At 44.0% G+C, this 27,663-nt stretch overlaps 1 protein-coding gene across 2 annotated transcripts; it reads left to right on the forward strand.

The window, feature by feature from the left end:
• SOWAHD (sosondowah ankyrin repeat domain family member D) lies at positions 1-27,271 on the forward strand. Of its 2 annotated transcripts, none has more exons than XM_055338623.1 (2): positions 1-1,649; positions 27,041-27,271. In XM_055338623.1, the coding sequence occupies exon 1, from the start codon at positions 99-101 to the stop codon at positions 1,086-1,088; it is 990 nt and encodes a 329-aa protein (XP_055194598.1). In that variant the 5' UTR covers positions 1-98; the 3' UTR covers positions 1,089-1,649; positions 27,041-27,271. The 2 variants fall into 2 exon arrangements, 1 of the variants encoding a protein (XP_055194598.1); XR_008666207.1 differs by lacking the exon at positions 1-1,649 and adding an exon at positions 3,488-3,552.
• Positions 27,272-27,663: the final 392 nt, after the last annotated feature.

A 27,663-nucleotide genomic window follows, 5' to 3' on the forward strand; every position in this document is an offset into this window, starting at 1 on the left:
CAAGCCGCTTCCTTCCCCAACGCCAGGGCCAGTTCCTCTCCCGGAGGGGCCCGGGAAGGGCAGCGGACGCTCGGCACTGGAAGCGCGGCGGCGGGACCATGGCCGAGCCCCGAGGGACCGCGAGACGGGGGCCCAAGGCCTCCCTGGTCGCCACCGCGCTGAGCCCGCGGAGCGCCCCGCCGCCCCACCCCTCGAGAGCGGACACCGGCAGCCTGGGCAGGTACCGGGGCCACGCCGCCGTCGCCTCCCGGGACCCCCTCCTCCACGGCTCGCTGATGCTCTCGGCGGCGGCGGGCTCGGGCCGCCGGCGGGGAGCGCTGCGGGAGCTGCTGGGGCTGCAGGGGGCGGCCCCCGCCGGCCGGCTGTCGGAGGAGCGCGCCGAGGAGCAGTCCCCCGCCGGGTCGAGCGCGCCGAACGCGGCGAATGGGCCAAACGGGCCGGGCGGCGGCGGGCTGGGCCTGGAGCCCCACGAGCACGCGTGGATACTGGCGGCCGCCGAGGGCCGCCTTGAGGTGCTGTGGGAGCAGCTGGAAGCCGAGCCCGGACTGCTGCTGCGGGGCGACCCGGTCACGGGCTACACGGTGCTGCACTGGCTGGCCAAGCACGGGTGCCACGAGGAGCTCATCCTGGTGCATGACTTCGCCCAGCGCCGGGGCTTGCAGCTCGACGTGAGCGTCTCGGGCAGCGGCGGCCTCACGCCCCTCCACCTGGCGGCCCTGCAGGGCCACGACATGGTCATCAAGGTGCTGGTGGGCGCCCTGGGGGCTGACCCCACGCGCCGCGACTACAGCGGCCACCGGGCCTGCCACTACCTGCGGCCCAACGCGCCGCAGAGCCTGCGGGAGCTGTCGGGGGCCGAGGAGTGGGAGACGGCGGGCCGCAGCGAGCGGAACAATGCCAACAACAACAGCAGCGGCGCCGCCCCGTGGACGCCGCGACGGTCCCCGAGCTCAGTGGGCACGAACTCCGCGGAGACACAGGCGAGGGCGGCGGCGGCGACCGGCAAGGAGAAGAACTACACGGGCAGCCGGATGGCGCAGATTCAGGGCCTCCTCCGCCAAGTGTTCCCCTTTTTCCAGGACCGTTGAGGGCGACAGACACTGGAGAGCGCAGAGGGACGGCGACGCTGCGTCGAGGCCCCTGTCTCGGGTTATATTGGGCCGCACCCGAAGGGGTGGCAGCTCTGGCCGCAGCCGAGTGCGCCGGGCCGGCGAGCAGCGGACCACCTACAGGTTTGTCGCAGATGCCTGTCCCGGGTCTCCCACGGTCATGGGCCAGGAGACCTGGGGACCAGGACGCGCCCTAACCGAGACGGAGAGCGCAAAGGCCAATCTGTCCTGGCGCAGAGGCCCAAGACTGGGGACTAAGGAGTTAGGGGCAGGAGTGTGGTCCTGCTTGGCAGAGGAAGAGTCAGGCTTCCAGAAGCCGTTTCTGGGCAGGCAAAAGCTCAGGGTATTGGGAAGCACTTGCTAGAAGAAGGAGTTAAGACTGTAAACCACGGATACAGAGGAGGCGCCCAACTGAAGGCTGGACTCTGCTATTCCTGCGGGCGAGTCGTCCTTACCCCCCAGCCTGCTCCGAGACACCCAGGCTTTACCGGTACTTGTTCTAATGTAGCACCGATGACTTCTTAAGCATATTAAAGCGGGGTATGTTTTCCTTTCACATGACAAAGCTGTCCTTGGGGTGACTTCCCCCCCCCCCCATTAACCACTGAGTGCGCCAAGCTTTCTACATTCGCAGGGAAAAGTTCACCAATCCATGGTCCCGAGCTAGTGATCGGGCTGCTCTGGACCTCGTTCCCACAGCAAATGGCCAAGCCACCCGCTGGCAGGAGCTGCATTCACCTGGGCAAACAGAGTTTGCCTGTCTCCTGGGCTCCTTGGCAGCTAGGTCCTGCTTCCGGCTCAAGGCTCATCCCAGGCCAGTTGTCTGTAAGGGGGGGGTGGTAAAAAGGGAAAAATCTCCAAATGTACATTTCCGATGTTTTGTGGTGAGTCCTGTAATTTACCTTGACTTCTGCCTTCCTGTGAGACACACCCACTGACACTTTTTCCAAGACATAGGGTTTTAATCATCAGCATTGCCTTTTAATTACCTTTAATATGTAAGTTGTAGTTTGGAAAATGGCTCCCATTCAGAAATGGTCTGAATTGAGTGGAATACAGGAGGGTTGACTTGGGCTGAGAGGAGGGAAAGCAGTTGGTGGCCAGGGACCCATGCTGCCTTAAAGAATAGTGCATTTTCAACATAGCACTGTATCCCTGGAAGCTTGGGGTGCTCTTGCAATGGACTGTTGTGTCCCCAAGCCCTCCCATCCCTGTCCTTAAACACCAGGAAGAAACTGAGTCATCACAGAGCACAGCCCAGAAACACTACCCTGAGCGAATCCATAGAAGTTTCCCTCTCTGCTGGCGGGCCTGTCTGCCCCCCCTAGTACCTCCTCTGTGCTCATAATGGTCCAATCTTCTCTTAATAACCCATTAGATTCTTCTCATCCATGAAATGATCCAAAACCCCCTATCAGTGTTTTTAGCCGGTCACATGTTTCTAGGAACTACACCTTAAAACATATTTACACAGTGTGATGTAGCAATAACTGCGTTCTCAATGAACTTCTCCAATGTCTGAAAGGGAGAGGGCGATTGGTTCTGGATTCTGGCAGTTGGCATCAGCATCTGGCATAACTCCCTCCACCCCCGGGCCCATTTTATAGTTTATTTTTTAAGAATTTATTTATTTACGAGACAGAGAGAGAGAGAGAGAGAGAGGCAATGAGCTGGTGGGAGGCAGAGGGAGAGGGACAAGCAGACTCTCTGCTGAGCGGGGAGCTGTCCCTGGGGCTCCATCCCAGCACCCCGAGATCACAACCTGATTGGAAGTCAGATGCTTAACCAACCGAGCCACCCAGGCGCCCTGCCCGTGCCCATTTTATAGATGCAGGGCTGCGGTTTCCGCTCCACAGTCGCCCTTGACAGCTGCCAAGGCGGGTCGGGTTTGATGAAGACTGCCAGGACGGGGCCTTCTTGCCAAATGGCTGGGTCTACAGGCTCCTGGCTCGGAGGGAAGAGTGGCTTGTGCCTTTGCCCAACATTCAAAGGACACTGAGAACAGTAGTCCCCTCTTCATTGGAAAAGGCTGAACCTAAGCATCTTAACTATGAGCAGATCTGGGGACCGGAGACAAGCATCTACCCTGCTTTTTCCAACATGAAAACCAAGGCAGCTGGGGGATTTGAAAGCTCTTTCTGTCATTTCTCCTGCAGTCAGCTATTCTTCCCCACAGATTTTTCTCATCATGTGAAAGTGCCTAGCCTACCTCCTCCATGTAAAATTGAGGTTTGGCTGCAGGGGACAAACTCCCATGCTGAAAACTCTCCGTGCCTAACATCAAGCCATTGGCATTTCTGGTATGCTTTTTGAGGCAAGACTGGTATGCTTACCCCAAGAGAAAGAACAAATTCCCTAAGAAACTGCTTTCCAGGGGAGCAAAACGGAGCTAAGCAGATGATACAAATCTACAAGAAAGGAGATAGAAGCAGGGCTGTGACAGGTGAGCGTGGCAGTTGGGGGAGGAGGGGGGCTGGTTGCTGCACAGGCGCGGGGCTTGACTGAGGGTGAAAGATGCGGGAAAGGCTTTCCTGGGAGGAAGGTAAGGCCAGATCTGAGGTTCCAGGGGTGAGTGGGAATTGGTCAGTGCAGAAGCAGAGGGGCCTCTTGGCAGAGTCCTGGAGTATGTCTGGGAGAATAGAGTGAGTACCAGGAAATGGAAGTCAGCCCTCGCGGCAGGAAGGTGGGAGCTGGAGAGTCACTAAAGGCAAAGCTGAATAAGTGGCTGGGCGCTCAGATCACCCAGGGTCTCATCGGGCCTGCTAAAAGAGGAACCCAGGTTTTAACCTAAAGGTAGCCAGGAACCCAAAAAGGTATCTAAGCAGAGAGGAGTAACCTGATGGGATTTTAGAAAAGTCTCTCCAGCAGGCAGTCACACAGGATGGGATGTGCCAGGAAGCAAGGGGACAGCTGGGGTAGGGGTGGGGAGGATGGAGCATCATGCAAGCAAAGCATTTCTGGAGAAAAGTCATGCTTCAGCTGAGACGTGCAAAGGAGCCTGTGGGGAGCACTGGCTTTCAGACTTTTATCCCCCCATAGAATTTGCTGTCACAGAGTTTACCTCGGAGCCCCACGTGTAAAACTGGCAAACACAGAGGCGAATAGATGGTAGCACACGGTGACGCCTGGAGCGAAATCCAAAATCACTGGTATGCACGGCCAGCGGCTCAGCCTAACCTGAGTTTGAATGCTGACTACTGGTGAGTGACCTTGAGCAGGTCATTCACCCCTCTGTGTTGTGCTTTCTTCATCAGTAAAAGCAGACAAATACAATCTCCCTAGTAGGGTGCAGAGGGTTTGAGATCATGGATACGCATCACCTAACACGCTGCAGGACACAGAAAACAGGTAGCTGTTTGGAAGAATTGAAAGGTGTTCAGCAGGCTATTGTGGTAAAACTAGTTTCTCTGCCATGGTGGTCCGGGAAGGACCTGTGTTAACCTCTCTCTAAAATGTGTGCACACTGATTACAAGTCCTTGTCTCCCTGTGCCCGACAAGTGGTTGCTCCCTCTGCCGATGTTCTTTACAACCTACCTACTTTGACTTTATTTATTTATTTATTTATTTGAGAGAAGGAGAGCACAGTCAGGAGTTACAGAGGGAGAGGGAGAATCTTAAGCAGACTCCACACTGAGTGTGGAGCCTGATGTGGGGCTCGATCTCACAACCCCGAGTAGAAACCAAGAGTCAGACACTTAACCCGCTGTGCCACCCAGGCACCCTGACTTTATTTTTTTTTAAGATTTATGTTCTTTATTTGAGATAAACAGAGAAGAGAGAGAGAGAGAGAGAGAGAGAGAGAATGAGAACAAGCAGGGGGAGGGGCAGAAGGAGAGGAAGAAGCAGACTCCCCACCAGGCCTGGAGCCCGACCCAGGGCTCTATCCGAGGCTTGATCCCAGGACCGCAGGATCATGACCTGAGCCAAAGGCAGAGGCTTAACAAACTGAGCCACTCAGGAGCCCCTATACTTTGAATTTAGACAAGATCAAAGCAAGCTGACCTGGCTTGTTCTCCAGCCCACAGAAGCAAAAACAGCAAGTTAACAGGGGCCCACCAAATACTAAGTAGGTTAGATATTGTTTCCAGATAAAGTCATAAACTAGAGTCAGGGCTAAACCCGAAATCCTCTGAAGAGGGTAAATGCATACAAGTGCTTTATCTCCTGACCCTACTATCTACACAAATGCCTCCTTCCATCCCTGACCCTACATTCCACACCCGGCCTCCTGAGACCTCTTCCCTTTTTCCGTTCATGTTAAGGAAGGAGATGCCTGTCTCCTCTCAAGATGTGACTCTGGCTCTCCACACCAGCTCCTCCCAGGGCCTAATTCTGTCACTTGTCCCTCTCTCCTGTCTCCAAACTCCCCATCAGCGTGGTTCAGTGTAACAAACGTTTATTAAGAAGCCAGGCTCTTGGGGGCAGGGAACAAACGGCCTCAAGTCTCTCCCCGCCACACTGCCCCATCTTCTGGCCCAATCTCCTGACGCTCCCTCTCCTCTTCACAGCCAGTGCTCTCCAAAAGGAGGTATAATAATAAATATACCTGAATATATATTGAATAAATAATAAAATCAAATCTTTAAAAAAAAGATTGTATTTATATATTCATGAGAGACACACAGAGAGAGGCAGAGACACAGGCAGAGGGAGAGGCATGCAGGGAGCCTGACGCGGAACTCGATCCCGGGACTCCAGGATCATGCCCTGGGCCAAAGGCAGATGCTAAACCGCTGAGCCACCCACGGATCCCTATAAATACAATCTTAAAAAAAGAGAGAGAGACATGTTCTTCTGAGCTCTGGGATGCCTACGTACTGTTCCCTCTCCAGAAACACTCTTCCCTCTATTCCTTGCCCCCTTCACACGGCCCATTCCCCACTCATCCTTCAGATGTTATTCACCACCTTGGGGAGCACCTCTTGCCCCTTAGGCTAGGTTGGCACCTCACTCATTCTACTCCTTTCCTTTTTTTTTTTAAGATTGTATTTACTTATTTGAGAGAGAGTACGCAGGAGTGGGGGTGGGTAGAGGCAGGGGGAGAAGCAGACTCCCCGCTGGGCAGGGAACCCAATGCAAGACTCTATCCCAGGACCCCGGGATCATGTCCTGAGCCCAAGGCAGATGCTTAACCAACTGAGCCACCCAGGCTCCCCTTTTCTGCTCCTTTTTCATAGTCCTTATTACACTGGAGGAAATTATTCCAGCAGTTATTTAATTACTATCTCCCCCACTACCACTACACTGACATTCCAGGAGGACAGGGACTGAGTCATCTTATTCATCACAGTATCCCTAGTTCCTGGTAGATGGAAGGTGATTCATAAATCAATGTTGATTGGCAATGGAATCATAAATTTGAATTCAAAAGCACTGGAAACAAAACAAGAAATAGATAAATTGGATTTAATCACAATTAAAGACTTCTGGGCTTCAAAGGACACCCATTGGAAAGGTAAAAAGACAATCCACAGAACAGCAGAAAATATTTACAGAAGTATATCTCATAAGGGTCCAAGATCCAAAATATATAAAGAATCCTACAACTCAATAACAAAAGAATATAAACAACCTGCCTTACAAATGGGCAAAAGACTTGAACAGACATTTCTCCAAAGAAGATGCATATGAAATCTCCAACAAGCACGTGAAGAGATGCTTAACATCGTTAGTCATTAGGACTTTGTTTTGGTTTGGTTTGAGGGGGAGGGGCAGAGAGAGAGAGAGAATCTTTTTTTTTAAGATTTTATTTATTTATACATAAGAGACACACACACAGAGAGAGAGATAGAGGCAGAGACACAGGCAGAGGGAGAAGCAGGGTCCACGCAGGGAGCCCAACATGGGACTCGACCCCAGGACTCCAGGATCACACCCCGGGCTGAAGGCAGGCACTAAACTGCTGGGCCACCCAGGGATCCCCGCCCCCAGAGAAAGATTCTTAAGCAGGCTCCACACTCAGCATGGAGCCCAACATGGGGCTCTATCCCATGACTCTGAGGTCATGACCCAAGCCAAAATCAAGAGGTGGATGCTTAACCGATTGAGCCACCCAGGCATCCCTGTTTTGTGTTTTTATAAGGAATCTCTAGGCCCAAAGTGGGGCTTGAATTCATGATCCCAAGATCAAGAGTTGCATGCTATACCAACTGAGCCAGCCAAGTACCCCAGCATCATTAGTCGTTACAGAAATGCAAGTGAAACTCAGAATGAGATACCACTTTATATATACTAGGATAGCTGTTATCAAAAAGGCAGATTAGGAGCACCTGGGTGGCTTAGTTAGTTAAACATCTGCCTTTGGTTTGTCATGATTCCAGGTTCCTGGGATTGGGCCCTGAGTCCAGCTCTGCTTGGCGGGGAGCCTGCCTCTCCTTTTCCCTCTGCTGCTCCCCCTGCTTGTGCTCTCTCTCTCTGTCAAACAAACAAACAAATAAATATCTTTTAAAAACCAGATTATAACAAGTATTGGGCAAAGATGCAGAAAAATTAGAACCCTCATACTCTGCTGGTAGGAATGTAAAATGGTGCATCCCCTTTAGAAAGCAGTCTGGCGGCTCATCAAAAAGTGAAACATAGAGTTACCAATGTGATATTGTGATTTATAATAAATATATATTTGGTCTTGACCCTGTTCCAGGCCCAGAGCCCCTAAACCTTTGGAATTTCCTGTGATAAGAGTGAGCATGGTGTCTTTTGTTATGTTAAGCAGGTGATTTTTGGAAAGCCCTTAAGATGAGGGCTAGTTGCCAGGGGAATCAACTTTGATAATAGGAGTGGAACTTTCAGTACCTCCCCACAAAACCTCCTGGGAAGGAAGAGGGCCTGGAGGTTGAGTCCAAGGTCAATTGCCAATGATTTAATCAACTGGGGCTATGTTATGCCTCCACAAAGACCCAAAAAGACAAGGTTCAAAGAAATTCTGGGCTGGTAAACACATGGAGGTGCTGGCTGAGTGGCACCCTGGAGGGCATGTCAGCTCTGAGCCCCTTTCCCATGCCCTGCCCTATGCATCTCTTCCATCTGTCTCTTCCTGAGTCATATCCTTTTATAATAAACTCGGGACCTAATAAGTAAAATGTTTCTCTGATTTCTCTGAACTGTTCCAGCAAATTAATCAAACCCAAAGAAAGGGGCCATGGAATCTGCAATCTATAGCTTGGTCAGTCAGAAGCACAGGTGACATCTGGGTTTATGACTGGTATCTAAAGTTGGCAGAGGAGGGGGTGAGTCTTCTAGGACTCCGTCCTCAACCTGTGGAATCTGATGCTCTCAGTAGATAGTGTCAGGATTAAGTGAAATTGATTTAAACTGTAGGATACTCAGCTGGCGTGGGAGAGTTTCTCCTGTAGCGTGGGGAACCCCGCCCCCGACACACACACACACACACACACACACACACACGTTGGAATTGGTACAACAATCTGTTTACTATATAACCCAGAAATTCCATTCCTAGGTATCTACTTAGGAAAAATGACTTTTTTTTTAGATTATTTATTTATTTATTCATGAGAGACAGAGACAGAGGTAGAAGCACAGGCAGAAGGAGAAGCAGGCTCCATGCAGGAAGCCTGATGCAGGACTCAATCCCAGGACCGTAGGATCATGCCCTGAGCTGAAGGCAGATGCTTAGCTGCTGAACCACCCAGGAGTTCCTTACCTCAGAGAAATGAAAGCATATATCCACACAAAAACTTCTATATGAATGTTCATAGTGACATCATTCATAACAGCCAAAAGGTAAAAATAACCCTAATGTCTATCAATAAATGTCTATCAACAGATAGATGAATGGATTAACAAAATTTGTGGTTGCCATATGATGGAATATTATTTAGCCATGAAAAGGAATGAAATTCTGATATATGCAACAATGTGGATGAATGTTGAAAAGGTAATGAGAAGTGAAATAAGCCAGTCACAAAATACCTCCTATTATATGATCCCACTGATATGAAATGTCCAGAATAGGCAAATCCATAGAGACAGAAAGGAGATTAATGGTTTCTTAGGGCTGTGGAGGACGGGAGACTACAAGTTGATAGCTAAAGGGCAGGGAATTTCTTTTCGAGGTGATGAAAATGTTCTAAAATGGACTATGGAGGGGTGCTCGACTGGCTCAGTTGGAAGAGCATGCAACTCTTTTCTTTTAAAAATTTATTTAGGGATGCCTGGGTGACTCAGCGGTTGAGCACCTGCCTTCAGCCCAGGGCATGATCCCGGAGTCCGAGGATCGAGTCCCGCATCGGGCTTCTTGCGTGGAGCCTGCTTCTCCCTCTGCCTGTGTCTCTGCCTCTCTCTCTCTCTCTCTCTGTATCTCTCATGAATAAATAAATCTTAAAAAAAAGAAAAAAATTCCAGTAGAGTTAACATATGGTATTATATTAGTTTCAGGTGTACAATATACTAATTCAACAATTCTATACATTACTCAGTGCTCTTCAAGATAAGTGTACTTTAAAGAGTCCAAGCGTTCATCAACTGATGATGACTGGATAAAGAAGATGTGGTATATACATACAATGGAATATTACTCGGCCATCAAAAAGAATGAAATCCTGGGGCCCCTTCGTAGCTCAGTTGGTTAAGCATCCGACTTTGGATTTTGGCTCACGTCATGCTATCAGGGTTGTGAAATGGAGCCTTAACACTTAACTGTGTCACCCAGGTGCCCCAAGCATGCAGCTCTTGATCTTGGGGTTGTGAGTTCTAGCCCCATGTTGGGAGCAGAGATTACTTAAATAAATAAACCTTTTAAATAAATAAAAATTAAAATTTTCAAAAAGTGACTGTGGTAATGGTTGCACATAACTGTAAATATACTAAAAACCACTAAACTGTATATTTTTTATTGATTTACTTATTTTAGAGAGAGAGAGAGAGCATGAGCAGAAGTGGGGGGCAGAGAGAGAGAGAGAGAGAATCTCAAGCAGACTTTCCATTGAGCACAGAGCCCGACACTGGGCTTGATCTCATGATCCTAAGATCATAACTCTTAGATCATGACCTGAGCCAAAATCAAGAGTTGGACACTCAACTAACTGAGCCACCCAGGCTCCCCTACACTTTATTTTTTTTAACTGAAATATAGTTGACATACTATATTATATTAGTTTTAAGTGTACAATATAGTAATTCAACAATTATATATATTACAAAATGCTCATCATGATAAGTGTAGTTACTATTTGTCAACCATACAAAATTATTATAATATTATTGACTATATTCCCCATGCTGTATTTTTTATCCCTGTGATTTATTTCTTTTATATCTGAAAGTTTGTACCTTTTATTTTTTTTAAGTAGGCTCCATGCCCAATGTGGGGCTTGAACTCACAACCCTGAGATTAAGAGTCACTGGCTCTACCAACTGAGCCAGCCAGGTGCTCCAGAATTTGTACCTCTTGATCCCCTTCAACTATTTCTTCTGTCCCACTACTCTTTCCCCTCTGGTAACCACCATTTTGTTATCTGTGTTCATGAGTCTGTTTCTATTTTGTTTGTTCTTTTGTTTTTTTGATTCCATATAAAAGTGAAATCCTATGGTAATATCTTTTTCTGACTTATTTCACATGGCATAACACCCTCTAGGTCCATCCATGTTGTCATGAATGACAAGATTTCATTATTTTTTATGGCTATGATTCCATTGCATATATATCCCACAATCTCCTTTACTGATGGACTTAAGTTGCTTCCATATCTTGGCTATTATATATAACACTGCAAGAAATATAGATGTGCATGTATCTTTTTGAATTAGTGTTTTCATTATGTTTGGGTAAATAACCAGCAGTGGAATTACTGGATCATATGATATTTGCGTTATTAATTTTTTTAAAGATTTTATTTATTTATTCATGAGAGACACAGAGAGAGAGGCAGAGACACAGGCAGAGGGAGAAGCAGGCTCCCTGGGGGAGCCCAATGTGGTACTCGATTTCAGGACCTCAGGATCACTCCCTGAGCCAAAGGCAGATGCTCAGCCACTGAGCCACCCAGGTGCCCCTGTGTTATTTATTTTTTGAGGAACCTCCATATGTTTTCCATAGTGGCTGCACCAACTTATATTTCTGCCGACAGTGCATGAGGGCTTCCCTTTTCTCCACATCCTCCCCAACACTTGTGATTTCTTGTCTTTTTAATACTAGCCATTCTGACTGGTGTAAGGTGATATCTCTTTGTGGTATTGATGATGAGTTATGTTGAGCATCCTTTCATGCATGTGTTGGCCATCTGTATGTCTTTGGAAAAATGCCTATTCAGGCCCTTTGGCAATTTTAAAATCAGACTATTTGGGGTTTTTGTTTGTTTTTAGTGTTGAGTTGTATGAGTTCCTTATATATTTTGAATATTAACGCCTTTTCAGATACATCATTTGCAAATACATTCTCACACTCAATAGGTTACCTTTTTCTTTTCTTGATGGTTTCCTTCACTGTGCAAAAGCTTTTTACTTTGATATAGTTGCAATTATTTAATTTTCCCTTTTGTTTCCCTTGCCTGAGGAGATAGATCTAGAAAAATATTGCTAAGACTAATAGATTACTAAGAGATTACTGCTTTTTAAAAAAGATTTATTTATTTATTTATTTATTTATTTATTTATTTATTTGAGAGAGAGTGGTAGGGTAGGGGCAAAGGGAGAGGGAGAGAGAGAATCTCAAGCAGACTCCCCACTGAGCATGAAGCCAGATGTGCAGCACAATCCCACGACCCTGAGATCATGGTCTGAGATGAAATCAAGAGTCAGATGCTTAACCAACTGAGCCACTCAGGTACCCTAGGTGCTTTTTTTTTTTTTTGAGTCTTATGGTTTCAGGTCTTACATTTAGGTCTTTAATCTTTAATTTTGAGTTTATTTTTATGTATGGTGCTAGAAAGTGGTCCAGTCTCATTCTTTTGCATATTGCTGTCCAGTTTTCCCAACATTATTTTTTGAAGAGACTGTCTTTAATCCATTGTATATTTCTGCCTCCTTTGTCATAGAAGAATTGGCGATATAGGAATGGGTTTCTTTCTGGGTGCTCTATCCCATTTCATTGATCTATGTGTCTATTTTTGTGCCAGTACCATACGATTTTGATTACTGTAGCTTTGTAGTATAGTTTTAAATCTGGGATTGTGATACTTCCAACTTTGTTCTTCTTTCTCAAGATTTCTTTGGTTATTCAAGGTCTTTTGTGGTTCCATACAAATTTTAGGATTATTTGTAGTTCTGTGAAAAACACTATTGGTGTTTTTATTGGGATTGCATTGAATCTATAGATTGCTTTGGGTAGTAAGGACATTTTAACAATATTCTTCCCATTCACAAACATGGAATGTCTTTCCATTTACTTACATCGTCTTCAGTTTCTTTCATCAATGTCTTAGAGTTTTTCAGAGTACAGGTCTTTCACTTCCTTGGTTAAATTTGTTCCTAGGTATTTTTTTCTTTTTGATGCAATTGTAAGTGGGATTGTTTTCTTCATTTTTCTTTCTGTTATTAGTGTACAGAAATATAACACATTTCTGCATATTAATTTTGTATCCTGCAACTTTACTGAGTTCATTTATTAGTTCAAGTTTTCAGTAGAGTCTTTGGAGTTTTCCACATATAGTATCATGTCATCTGCAAATAGTGAAAGTTTTTTTCTTCTTCTTCTGTTCCGTTTTTCTTTTTTAGAGAGTGTGAGTGGGGAGGAGGGGCAGAGGGAGAGGAAGAGATAGAATCTGTTTTTAACATTTATTTATTTGTTTATTTATTTATTTATTTGAGGAGAGAGAGAGAGAGAGAGAGAGAGAGAGAGAGAGAGAGAACATGAACCAGGGAGGGGGAAGAGGGGAAGAGGGAGAAAGAGAATCCCAAGCAGGCTTCACACTCAGCAGAGAGCCTAATGCAAGGCTCAATATCCCAACCCTGAGATCATGACCTAAGCCAAAATCAAGAGTCGAATGCTTAACCCACTGATCCACCTAGGCATCCCTTTACTTCTCCTTTATCTATTCGATGCCTTTAAAATTTTTTAAAAATTTATTTATTCATGAGAGACACAGAGACAAGGCAGAGACACAGGCAGAGGGAGAAGCAGGCTCCCCACAGGGAGCCTGATGTGGGACTCAATCCTGGAACTCCAGGAGGACGCCCTAAGCTGAAGGCAGATGCTCAACCACTGAGCCACCCAACCGTCCCTGTTTCAATGCCTTTTATTTCTTTTCCTTGTCTGATTGCTGTGGCTAGGACTTCCAGTGCTATGCTGAATAAAAGTGGTAAGAATGAACCTCCTAGTCTTGCTCCTAATCTTAGAGGAAAGGCTTTCAGCTTTTCACCATTGAATATGATGTTAATTGTAGGTTTGTTATATATGGCCTTTATCGTGTTAAGGTATATTCCCTCTAAACTCACTTTGTCAAGAGTTTTTATCATGAACAGATGATGAATTTTGTCAAATGGTCTTCCTGCATCTATTGAGATGATTATATGATTTTTATCCTTCATTAGGTCAATGTGGTGTATCATGTTGGTTGATTGGTGAATATTGAATAAACCCTACTTGATCATGGTGAATGCTTCTTTTAATGTATTCTTAAATTCGGTTTGCTAATATGTGTTGAGGATTTTTGCATCTATGTACATCGAGGATATCGGCCTGTAATTTTCTTTCTTTCTTTTTTTTTTTGTAGTGCCTGACTTTGGTGTTTGGGTAATGGTGGCTTCATAGAATGAATTTGGAAGGATTCCTTCCTCTTCTCTTTTTTGGAATGGTTTGAGAAGGATAGGTATAATTCTTGTTTAAATGTTTGGTAGAATTCACCAGTGAAGCCAATTGGTCCTGGGCTTTCACTTTTTGGGAGTTTATTTTTTAAAAGGTTTTGTTTATTTATACATGAGAGACACACACACACACACACAGAGAGAGAGAGAGAGAGAGAGAGAGAGAGAGAGAGAGAGATATGCAGAGACACAGGCACAGGGAGAAGCAGGCTCCATGCAGGGAGCCTGACATGGGACTCGATCCGGGGTCTCCAGGATCACACCCTGGGCTGAAGGCAGTGCTAAACCACTGAGCCACCTCGGCAGCCCATTTTTAGGAATTTTTGATTACCAACTGAATTTTGTTACTAGCAATTGGTCTGTTTAGATTTTTTATTTCTTCCTGGTTCAGGCTCAGAAGATTGTATGTTTCTAGGAATTTATGCATTTCTTCCTGGTTGTCCAATTTTATTGGCTTATATATATTTTTTTATGATAGTCACACACACACAGAGAGAGAGAGAGAGGCAGAGACACAGGCAGAGGGAGAAGCAGGCTCCATGCACCGGGAGCCCGACGTGGGATTCGATCCCGGGTCTCCAGGATCGCGGGGATCTGGCTTATAATTTTCTTAGTAGTGTCTTACAATTCTTCATATTTCTTTGGTTGTAACTTCTCCTCTTTCATTTCTTATTTTATATATTTGAGTCCTCTCTTTTTTTCTTGATGAGTCTGGCTAAAGGATTATCAATATCATTTATCTTTTCAAAGAGGCAACTCTTGGTTTTATTGATCTTTTCTACTGTTGGGTTGTGTGAGGGATTTTTCTTGTTTTTTTTTTTGTTTTTTTTTTTAGTCTCTGTTTTATGTTTCCATTCTCATTCTTATTATTTTCTTCCTTCTACTAACTTTGGGCTTTCTTTGTTCTTTTTCTAGTTCCTCTGAGTGTAAGGTTAGATTGTTTGAGACTTTTTTCCTTGTATCTGGAGGTAGGCTTGTGTTGCTATAAACTTCCCTCTTAGAACTGCTATTTCTGTGTCCCAAAGATTTTGAACTGTTATGTTTCCATTTTCATTTGCCTCCAGGTATATTTTGATTTCCTTTTCGGTTACTTTGGTAATTTGTTGTTTTGTAGCATATTATTTAGCTTCTACATATTTGTGTTTTTTTCCTGTTTTTTTTCTTATAATTGAGTTCTAGTTTCCAACCGTGTGGTTGGAAAAAATGTTTGATATTATTTCAGTCTTCTTAAATGTATTGGGACTTGTTTTGTGACATAACATGGGATTTATCCTGTAAAATGTTCCATATGCACTTGAAAAGAATATGTATTCTGCTGTTTTGGGATGGTATGTTCTGTATATATGTGTTAAGTCCATTTGGTCTAACGTGTCATTCAAAGCCATTTTTTCCTTACTGATTTTCTGTCTGCATGATTTATCCACTGATGTAAGTGGGTGTTAAAGTCCTCTACTATTGGGGCACCTAGGTGGCTCAGTCGACTAAGTGTCTGCCTTTGGCTCAGGCCATGACCTCAGGGTCCTGAAATCGAGCCCCACATGGGGCTCTCTGCGCAGCAGGGAGTCTGCTTCTCCTTCTCCCTCTGTCCCTCTCCCTGCTTGTGCTCACTCTTGGGTATATGCTTTCTCTCTCAGATAACTAATTAATTAATTAATTTTAAGAAGTCCCCTACTATTATTGTATTACTGTCACATTCTCCTTTATATCTGTCAATATTTGCTTTATATACTTAGATGCTGCCCTGTTGGGTGCATATACAATTGTTATATGCTTGATCCCTTTATCATTATGTAATGTTCTTCTTTGTCTCTTATTACCTTATTTCTTGTAAAGTCTATTTTGTTTGATGTAAGCTACCCCACCTTTTATATTTTTGCTTCCATTTACATGGAGTATATTTTTCCATTATTCACCTTTTGTTTGTATGTGTCTTTAAGTCTGATGTGAGTCTCTTGTAGACAGCACATGGATGGGTCTTGTTTTGTTATTTTAATCTATTCAGTAATCCTAGTCTTTTTATTGGAGCATTTAGACCATTTGCTTTTAAAGTAATTATTGATGGGTATGTACTTATTGCCAATTTTGTTAATTGTTTTCTGGTCATTTTTGTAGTTTTCTGTTCCTTTTTTTCTTCTCTTGCTCACTTCCTTTGTTGATTAATTACTTTCTTTAGTGTTATCTTTGGATTCCTCTTTATTTTTTGTGTATCTATTATAGGTTTTTGGTTTGTGGTTACCATGAGGTTCATATGTAACATCGTAAGTTTATAGAAGTCTATGTTAAGTTGATGGTGACTTAAGATCAAATGCATTCTAAAAGCACTACATTTTTACTCCTTTTATGTATATGATGTCATATTTTACATATTTTTATTTTGTGAATCCCTGAATTAATTTTTTAGATGTAATTCATTTTATTACTTTTGTCTTTTACTATTCATACTAGCTTTATAATCGATTGGTCTATATTACCTTTACTCCATATCTGCTTTTACCAATGAAATTTTTTTCATAATTTTCTTACTTCTAGTTATATCCTTTTCTTTTCTGCTTAAAGACCCTTTAGCATTTCTTGGAAGGCTGGTTTAGTGGTGATGAACTGCTTTAACTTTTTAAAAAAGATTATTTATTTATTTATTTGAGAGAAAGAGAGAGAGAGCAAGCAGGGGGAGAAGAGGGGGAGGGGGGAATCTTAAGCAGACTCCATGCTGAGCACAGAGCCTAATGTGGGGCTTGATCTCACCACTCTGAGATCATGACCTGAGCCAAAACCAAGAGTCACACACCCAATCGACTCAGCCACCCAGGCACCCCATTAACTTTTCTTTGCCTTAGAAATTCTATCTCTCCTTTAATTCTGAATGATAACCTTGCCGGGTAGAGTATTCTTGGTTGTAGGTTTTTCCTTTCAGCACTGTGAATATATCATGCCATCTCCATCTGGCCTGCTAATTTTCTGCTGAAAGATTAGCTAATCGCCTTATAACCTTTACCTTGTACAAAGCACACACAGAGGGAGCTACTGAATAAATAATGAAAGGAAAGTATCAACTCTCATTTATCCTTATATCCCCAGTACCCAGTACAGAAATATGAGCATTCCTTTTGCATAATGCTTTCGGCCCATCCATTTCATATTTGACACTTGTCTCAACCTCAAGGACAGAGAGAGACCCATAGGACCGACATTTGTTCCCACAGCAACCTGTGTACACTTGGCTTTCAGTCCTCATCACCCAGCAAAATTGTTGCATGTGGTGTGTAGGAGAGTTGGGCTGATGACTGTGAGAAGTGGCAGCCCTCAGAAAGGCAAGGAGAGGGATCCCTGGGTGGCGCAGCGGTTTAGCACCTGCCTTTGGCCCAGGGCCCGATCCTGGAGACCTGGGATCGAATCCCACGTCGGGCTCCCGGTGCATGGAGCCTGCTTCTCCCTCTGCCTATGTCTCTGCCTTTCTCTCTCTCTCTCTCTCTCTCTACTCTATCTCTATCATAAATAAATAAAAATTAAAAAAAAAGAAAGGCAAGGAGGAAGAAGTCTGTAAATAGAAAGCTCACAGAGAGGAGGCGCCTGGCTGGCTCAGTTAGAAGAGCATGTGACTCTTGATCTCAGGGTTGTGAGTTCAGGCCCCACATTGGATGTAGAGATTACTAACTAACTAAATAAGTGAACTTAAAAAGAAAATTGACAGATAAACTAAAGGATGTGGAGTGACGATGCTCCTGGGCTTGGGGGTAAGGTGTTTTCCAGGCTGCAGAGGCCCTGAGACATTCCTGTGAGCTCAGCTCAGTATGATAAATGATGTTCACATTGGGGGCCCTGGGTGGTTATGACCAGAGTAAAATATCCAGTAGTTCAGTTGAAGAAGGCAAGAACTTTATGGTGCATCCTGAATATGTAACAGCCTAGGGGGTACCTGGCTGGCTTAGTTGGTAGAGCATGTGATTCCTAATCTTGGGGTCTTGAGTTTAGGCCCCACATTGGACATGGAGCTTACTTAAAAAAACCCCTCTGTTCTGAATATGTAACAGTCTGAAAGCTTTAGTTCATAAGGGGGTACTCCTCAGTAATACAGAAAATGTACATTTATGGAACACAGTCAATGGATGAGGTGCTCCAGGATTTGGAGCCTTTTAAAGATGGAATGGTCTTTTTGATGTGTCAGCTTAGCTAGGCTACAGTCCTCATTTATTCAAACAGTAATCTAGGTGTTGCAGTGAAGGTTTTACAGATGTAATTAAATCCATAGTTCACTTTTTTTTAAAGATTTTATTTATTCATGAGAGACAGAGAGAGAGAGAGAGAGAGAGAGAGGCAGAGACACAGGCAGAGGGAGAAGCAGGCCCCATGCAGGGAGCCCGATGTGGGACCCGATCTGGGACCTACAGGATCACGCCCTGGGCTGAAGGTGGTGCCAAACCGCTGAGCCACCCGGCTGCCCCAGATCATGGTTTCTAATACCATTCTCTAATACAAGAAACCAAGGTTCCTTGTTTCCTTGGATAAATGACTGATTCTAGGGCTGGGGAGGTAGTGGATTATAACACAAAGTATAAAAGAAATATCCATGTCCATTTTGATATAAAGAAATGATAGAATAAATAAATAAATAAATAAATAGGAAAGAAGAGGCAAATCTCACATGCAGAATTATTCCAAATAATTTATAGGGATATGCCTTCCTTATGGTCTGCTTCCCACTCCTTCAGAGAGTGCAGCATATTTTGACTTCCTTCCAAGAAGTACAATTGAGAAGGGGGAAAGTAACTTTACAGTGGAGAAGTCTGACCAACACTACTTCAGCAGGTGATCAAGGTCAATATCAAGGGTGATAAATCATATTGATAGTATGTACCCTTGATGTGATCTGATGAGAATGGCACTTTTTCTCTGTCATCTTCCTCCCCAAAACTTATAACCTCTGTCTAAAAATGAGAAAAACATCAAATAATCCAATATAGGAGCATCCTACAAAATATTTGACCAGTACTCCTCAAAATTGTGAAGGTCTGGAAGGGAGGGTGGTGGGGGGATGGGGTAACTGGGTGATGGACATTAAGGAGGGCATGTGATGTAATCAGCACTGAGTATTATATAACACTGATGAATCACTGACCTCTACCTCTGAAACTAATAATTATATGTTAATTAATTGAATTTAAAATTTAAAAAGTGACCAAAAAGAAAAAAAACTGTCCAGGTCATCAAAAAGGAAAGTCCAAGACACTATCACAGCCAAGAGGAGCCTAAAAGGACATAACAACTATATGCAAGGTGGATGAAATAGTGGAACAGAAAAGAATATTAGATAAAAACTAAGAAAATCCAAATAAACCATGAACTTTAACTCTGTATTATCTTCTCAATTTTTTGGTAAATCTCAAACTGTTCTTTAGAAAGTCTATTAAAAAAACTGCATTAGGGGGCACCTGTCTGGCTCAGATGGGAGAGCACATGACTCTTGATCTCAAGGTTGTAAGTTTGAGCCCTACGTTGAGTGTAGAGATTATTTTAAAAATAAAATAAAATCTTTAGGGCACCTACGTGGCTCTGTTGGTTAAGCATCTGCCTTCAGTTCAGGTCATGATGCTGTGGTCATGGGATTGAGCCCCACATTGGGCTCCTTGCTTGGTGAGGACCCTGATTCTCTCTCTCCCTCTGCCTGCCACTCCCCCTGCTTGTGCTCTCTCTCTCTGTCAAATAAACAAATAAAATCTTTTTAAAAATAAAAACAAGACAAAAAATGAAATCTTTTTAAAAAATATTTTATTTATTTATTCATGAGAGATGCACAGAGAGAGGCAGAGACACAGGTAGAGGGAGAAGCAGGCTCCCCTTAGGGAGCCCGATGTGGGACTCGATCCCAGGACCCCGGGATCACGCCCTGAGCTGAGAGCAGATGCTCAGCCACTGAGCCGCCCTGAAATCATTTTTTAAAAAATAAACTAGATCAGGGGATCCCTGGGTGGCGCAGCGGTTTAGCGCCTGCCTTTGGCCCAGGGCGTGATCCTGGAGACCCGGGATGGAAACCCACGTCGGGCTCCCGGTGCATGGGGCCTGCTTCTCCCTCTGCCTGTGTCTCTGCCTCTCTCTCTCTCTCTCTTTCTCTCTCTCTCTCTGACTATCATAAATAAATAAAAGAAAATTAAAAAAAAATAAAATAAACTAGATCAGGAAAAGATCGGATGAACAAATACTTGTGACTGCACTGTATACAAGTTTCAGTACTAGGCTACAAAATCAGGAGTCATTCTGCTATTTCCATTTTTACTTTGATTTTTTAAAAAAGATTTTATTTATTTATTAATGAGAGACACACAGAGAGAGAAACAGAGGCAAAGGCAGAGGGAGAAGTAGGCTCCATGCAGCGAGCCCAATGTGGGACTCAATCCCGGATCCTGGGATCATGCCCTGAGCCGAAGGCAGATGCTCAACCTCTGAGCCACCCAGGTGTCCCTACTTAATTTTTTTTAAAGGATTTGGTTATTTGAGAGAGACTGAGAGTAGGAGCTGGGGGAGGGGCCAAGGGAGAGGAAGAGAGAGAATCCCAAGCACACTCCCTGCTAAGTGTGGAACCCAACACAGGGCTCCATCTCACGACCCTGAGATCATGACATGAGCTGAAACCAAGAGTCAGTGCTCAACCAACTGAGCCATTCAAGCACCCCACTTTTTTTTTTACTTTAATTTAAAGGCAAATCTTGATGATTCTAGTGACCGGTAATTTGCTGACCCTCTATGATAGTGACTATCCTATCTCCTAGTCAGTGCAAAATAAGTGGCTTTTCTATTCCCAGAGACATTAGTAGATAGCCCACCATAGATAACCTCACCTTTTATTTCATCAAAAATATATAAAATATCTAAAAATAATTTGTTCAGCTTTCTGCAACAAAGCCTATGAACTGACTTGCATGTGTACCCATTCTTTTTCTCCTGTGCTCCTGTTATAATAATAACAGCTACCATTTATGCAATGCTACCTACCTATGTGCCAGGCACAATAATAAGCCTATTACATGCATTATCTCCTTTAATTATTAGACCAAATTTAGTAGGTTCTCATAATTTTCCCATCTTAAAGTTGAGGAAACTGAGACTCAGGGAGAGTAAGTGACTTGCCCAAGGTCTCACAGCCAGAACCATGTGTTCTCCAGAATCTAAATTCTTTTTTTTTTTAAGTACTCTCTCCCCACAACGTGGGGCATGAACTCACATCCGTGAGTTCAAGGGTTGCATGCTCTACCAATGAGCCAGCCAGGCACCCCTGAACTCTTTTTTAAAAAATTCCTGGGGATCCTTGGGTAGCTCAGCAGTTTAGTGCCTGCCTTTGGCCCAGGGCGTGATCCTGGAGTCTACATCATTACTCACCCAGACTGCAAACCACAGCCTCTGACCAGTCTACTCCTAGCCTACCCTGCCCCACTTCCAACCAATCTGATCTCAGCAGTCCACACAGTAACCCTGATGACTCCTTAAACCCAAACCAAATAGACCATTGTCCAACTTTGAAACCTTCGATATTTTTCTGGGCCTCAGGATAGAATTCAAAATCTCTCTCTCAAAAAAAAAAACAACAAAAACAAACTCTCTCTCACAACTTAGAGGCTCCCCATGATCTGACCCCTGCTTATGTCTCCAGCCTCATCCCTCATCACTACTTCTGTCAGCACCTTCTCCTGCCACCACCGAATATGTACTTCTCTGTACTTCCGCCACAGACAGTGACTCTCAGTTCCTTAAGTCTTCCAGCTTCCTCTTGACTGGGCCTTTTCACAGTCTCTTTCTTCTGCATAGGACATGAACATGCCACACGCCATCTCTCAGACCTAACTCCTCTTCAGCCTTCAGAGCTCAGCTTGCTCTTCCTCAGCCCCTCCCATGTTCAGGACAGGTACACAAGGATTTCATGCCTTCCTCACCACAGCACTCAGCATTAAGAGCTGCAAATGTCTGCATGCTCGCCTGTAGACTGTGAGTCTGTGAAGATGGGAGCCTGTGGGTGTGGCTCACCACTGCTGCCCAACACCCAGCACCCAGCGCCCAGCACTGAGGGTCGACCTCATAGTCTATAATGGGTGTTTATGGAATGAACAAGTGGGAGCTGGAGGCAGTCGATCTTGAATTTAGATCCAAGGTCCTTCTGATTAAACTAAATCATTTTTTTGTAGTTCATTTGCCTTCTGTTCCCATGCCTTTCTCCCTTTGGTGAGCCCCGTAGAAACACTTTTTTTTTTCACTTTCTCTAATGAATACCATATCACAGATACATTTAGAGTTACAAATGTGGCACTAGAGGTTCATGGCTTTAGAAGCAATTTCCTCATTTCAAGTGGAAGGAAACTAAAGTCCCCAAAGTTGAATTGGTTGTTAGGAGCAGACCCACTGTAGCTATAAAACTGGGACTAGACCTCAGATTTCTTTTTTTTTAAAGTTTGTTTATTAAAAATAATAATAATAATAAAGTTTATTTATTTAGGTAATCTCTATATCCAATGTGGGACTCAAACTCATGACCCTGAGATCAAAAGTCGCATGCTCTTCTAAGCCAGCCAGGTACCCCCAGACCTCAGATTTCTTGATTTTAGTACTCTATGCCCTCTCTTACACCATGCTGTGAAGGATTAAAGGTGATCATGAGTTCTTTGATACTCTTCCCAATGGTGGGTTCTATATCCTCTTCCCTTGAATCCAGGTGGGTTCTGTAATGCTTAGATCAATAAATACAGCAAAAGAGATATACTGGACAGAGCCCAAACTGATAATGTATCCCTTCTAAATTCTAAATTCTATTAAGAATTTTGAGGGCAGTCCCGGTGGTGCAGCGGTTTGGCGTCGCCTGCAGCCTGGGGTGTGATCCTGGAGACCCGGGATCGAGTCCCACGTCGGGCTCCCTGCATGGAGCCTGCTTCTCCCTCTGTCTGTGTCTCTGCCTCTCTCTGTGTGTGTCTATGAATAAATAAATAAAATCTTTTTTAAAAAAAGAATTTTGAGATAGTGGGGTGCCTAGTTGGCTCAGTTGGAAAAGCATGCAACTCTTGATCTTGATTATATCAGGTATTGAGTATAAAGATTACTAAAAAATAAATAAACATGGGGTATAGAGATTACTAAAAAAATAAATCAACTTCATTTTTTAAATTTAATTTTATTTTTTAAAAATTTTTATTTATTTATGATAGGCACACAGTGAGAAAGAGAGAGAGGCAGAGACACAGGCAGAGGGAGAAGCAGGCTCCATGCACTGGGAGCCCGACGTGGGATTCGATCCCGGGTCTCCAGGATCGCGCCCTGGGCCAAAGGCAGGCGCCAAACCGCTGCGCCACCCAGGGATCCCATAAACTTCATTTTTTTAAAAAAGATTCTATTTACTTATTTGACAGAGAATGAGAGAGAGCACAAGTAGGCAGAGCAGCAGGGAGAAGGAGAAGCCGTCTCCTTGTTGAGCAGAGAGCCCATCACGGGGCTCAATCCCAGGACTCTGGGATCATGACCTGAGCCAAAGGCAGACACTTCACCTGAGCCACCCAGACATCCCAATAAATAAACTTAAAAAAAAATAAAATAATTAAAAAAATAATTTCAAAATGGCAAAAGCAGGGCATCAAACTCAGCAGAGAGCCCTGTGCAACTGCACAGTCTGTACTCCCATGAACATGCTCCTGCTGCCGGTTTCAGAGCTCAGGTCAGAAGAGGCTGTCAGCAGCTTCCAGTTCTTGTTTCTTGGAACATTCAGTCAAGCCAGGTGCCATGTAAGCAGTCAACTAGCTTGAGATCTCCATGTTGTGAGAAGCCCAAGCTACATGGAAAGGCCCTGGGGAGATGAGATGCCATATGGAGGAAAACAGACCAAGGAATGCCAAGGTGCTCAGCATGTGAGTGTAGGGGTTCAGAACGATCACCTCAAGATGTGCCACTCTTACACGCAGATTATTTCGAGCTGAAAACAATCAAGGCCCAAAAGACTGAGGAAGAAACTTTGATCTTCCCTCCAGCTGCCTAAAAGAATTTGGAGGAAGAATCTGCTCCATGAAGAGAACTAACACCATAGATAACTACAGTGTAATATGAACTAAGTATGGTAGGCAAGGAGGCACCTAGCAAGGCCTGTTTGATCTAAGTTCTATGATCCATTGCTTCTGTGTGGCCTTGCAAACATATGTTTACCAAACATTTATTCCTTTCTATCTTCCTGCCAGTTGCTTTCCTTCTCTTTGAAGTCCCAGGCCCCTACCCTCTTATCCTTCATTCAGGATGACATATATACCTCATTTTACTGGTCTTTAGAATGCTCATGTTTATTGGATTCCTCATACATATATAATTAAATTTGATTGTCCCTTGTCAGTCTGTCTCATAGCAAGACAATTCTTAGATCAGTCAGAAGAACCTTGAAGGGTAGAGGAAATTTTCCCTCCTCAACATAAGTGAAGAGGCCATCCTGGGAGTGGATTCTCCAGGCCCTGTTGCTCCCAATATCCAGTCAAGGCCTATTCAAGTTACTGACTCACAAAATGATGATGGAAACAAAATGTTTTAGGCCACTAAGTTCAGGGATAGTTTGTTACCCAGCAATAGATAATGGAAAAATGTACTGTCCCTAGTATTCTTTGAAATGTCAGTGAAAATCTTATAAAGCACAAAGCTTTTATTTGTATAAAATGTCGCCATTCTGGGATCCCCAAATTACATACTAAGTATATGGTTACATGCATATTAGAAACAGGAATGTCACTTTGGTGATTAAAGATAAAACATGTAAAAATGAGGGACACCTGGGTGGCTTAGCGGTTGGGCATCTGCCTTCAGCTTGGGGTGTGATCCCCGGATCCGGGGGTCGAGTCCCACATCGGGCTCCTTGTGTGGAGCCTGCTTCTCCCTCTGCCTATGTCTCTGCCTCTCTCTCTCTCCTCTCTCCCTCTCTGTCTCTCATGAATAAATAAATAAAATCTTTTTTAAAAAAGCAAAAATGAAAAAAAGATAAATAAAGGATAAAAATACATCTCACACTAGGGACATATACTGTTTTGGCACCAGGCTTAACCAGACCTTTAAATTTAAAATATATGAGTTCAGAATACTTCTCTTGGCCTCCAGAAATACTTCTCTGTCATTGCACTTATAAAACTGTAGGATAATTAAGTGTCTGTGCGTCTATTTGTCTATTTCCCTGACTAGATCAATGTTTTTCAAACTGTGGATGCAACCACAGTTATGGGTTATGAAATGTATTTTTTAACGAAATAGAATAAAACAAAAATATGTGTCGCACATAAGTATTAAATCAAGAAACTTGCAAGTGTGTGTGTGTGGCTACTGGACTAGACTGTGAGATCCCAATACAGCGTCCATGCCTGGCCTATTCACCACTGTATCCCCAGCAGCCAGCATATTGTTTGACACATGTAGATGTTCTATAAATATTTGTTACATGAGTGAATGTTATTGTTGACATTTCCTATTTGGAGATGAACATCCTCATCTTCTTGGGACCCTTTACTCTTTCCTAATAGTGCTGGCCTCCAGACTTCCACTCCTTCCATAAATTAGGGAGTCTTATAGCAGCTTATTTATTATTCATTCATTTTCAGTTTTTAGTTTTCAGTTTGCTCCTAAATATCTGCACCGGTGTGAGCTTTCTCTTAACTGCCTGCTGAAATGGAAAAGGTCTATCCCCTCCCCAATCCAGTCAAAGGATAAAGAAGGAAGCAAAGGAAAGTAAAAAAGGAAGGGAAGGAAGGAGAAAGGGAGGGAGGAAGGGAAGAAAAAGAAAAAAGAAAAAATATTGGTCACAGGTTTATTTCAGGAACTCTTTTTTTTTTTAAGATTTTGTTTATTTATTCATGAGAGACACAGAGAGAGAGGCAGAGACATAGGCAGAGGGAGCAGCAGGCTCCATGCAGGGAGCCCGACACCTGACTTGATCCAGGGACTCCAGGATCATGACCTGAGCCAAAGGCAGATGCTCAACCACTGAGCCACTCAAGTGTGGCTTAAAAAGATTTTTTTTTAAGTAATCTGTACACCCAATGTGGGGCTCAAACTCACAACCTCGAGATCAAGAGTTGCATGTTCTACTGAGCCAGCCAAGTGCCCCTAAAATGTGTACTTAATTAATTTCATCCCTAGGCTTAGCTGTTTGGTTGGTTATTTCATTTCTTTTTCTTTTTTTTTTAGATTTATTTTTAAGTAATCTATACCCCCAACATGGGACTTGAACTTACAACCCCGAGATCCAGAGTTGCATGCTCTACCAACTGGGCCAGCCAAACACCCCTATTTCATTCTATTTTTAGATAAATGTTTTATTTTCAAATAGTTATAAATTTACAGAAAAGTTACAAGAATATTACAGAGCTTTCCTGTATGTCCTGCACACAATTTCGCCTATGGTCACTGTATTTTTGAAAATGTTTTCAAACAAGGGGTGCCTGTGTTGCTCAGTTGGTTAAGCCTCTGCCTCCATCTCAGATCATGATCCCAGGGTCCTGGGATTGAGCCCCACATTGGGCTCCCTGTTCAGTGCAGAATCTGCTTCTCCTTCTCCCTCTGCTGCTCCCCCTGCTTGTGCTCTCTCTCTCTCTCAAATAAATAAATAAAATCTTTTTAAAAAATGTTTTCAAACACAACCACAGTAATGAACTGATAGCAATCAAACAAGTTGCCTCTACCATGTGCTGTTTGGAACCCATGTAAATACATGTCTCAGAGAACTCGGATGCCAGGCTGTAGTATATAAGGCAGCCACATGGGCTTCTTCCAGAACAAGCAGCTCCAGATAAGAACATGGGACTTGGAACACCTGGGTGGCTCAGCGGTTGAGCATCTGCCTTTTGCCCAGGGTGTGATCCTGGAGTCCATGGATCAAGCCCCACATTGGGCTCCCTGCATGGAGCCTGCTTCTCCCTCTGCCTGTGTCTCTGCCTCTCTCTCTCTCTCTCTCTCTCTCTCTCTCTCTGTGTGTGTGTCTCTCATGAATAAATAAATAAAATCTTTATTTAAAAAAAAAAGAACATGGGACTCATCTTTAAGTCTCTAAAGAGAAGTAACATTTTATTCTAGCCTGAACTTCTAACTGGCCTTGTGTCCCAAACTAAGAATTTGGTCTAAGGTCAAAAGGGTAGGTCTTTTTCAAATCCCACAGCTCATGAGCTTGTCTAATTTATTTCAGGACCATCTCTTGTTTACTTGACATGTCATCTTTCCCACATCTCCGTATTCTTGGAAACTTCTGAAGACACACAGAAAAGCAAACTTAAACAAAAATCAACATAAAGAACTGTAGAAAGCACTGGGTGAAGAGAAGCAACCAGAAGAGGACAGAGGCCCAGAGAAGTAAGAGATTTCTTGAAGCAACCCAGGACTAGTGGTGCAGCTGTCTTGTTCCCAGCTCAGAGCTGGGGATGCTCTTGGGATATGTCGCTTCAGTCCATAAGGCTCTCTCTAGGCACCGGCCCACCCACTGGGCAGTCATGCTTGCACACACAGAACCCTGCCATTCATCTATAGTTGACTGATTCTTGGCTGGGCCAATCAGGCTCACCCTCTCATGATCTTGCTGTCGGGATTTAGAGATTCCTACCCAGTTCTCTCTGGGACAGAGTGGATGCCATGTTTGGCTTTGCTCTAAGAGAAGCAGAGGAAACAGGTCTGCCAAGGAGGACAAGAATAAAGTGGACATTCAGAAAGAAGCTGAAAGAAAGGCCCCAGAGGGAGCACAGACTGCCTGGCTTCTTAATGGCTTTCAAGACCCTGGTTCTGGTTCTTCTTAAAGCATGGCTGTCCCCTGCCCTT

The sequence above is a fragment of the Nyctereutes procyonoides genome, unplaced genomic scaffold, assembly GCF_905146905.1.
Source record: "Nyctereutes procyonoides isolate TBG_1078 unplaced genomic scaffold, NYPRO_anot_genome, whole genome shotgun sequence".
Classification (NCBI taxonomy): Eukaryota; Metazoa; Chordata; class Mammalia; order Carnivora; family Canidae; genus Nyctereutes; species Nyctereutes procyonoides.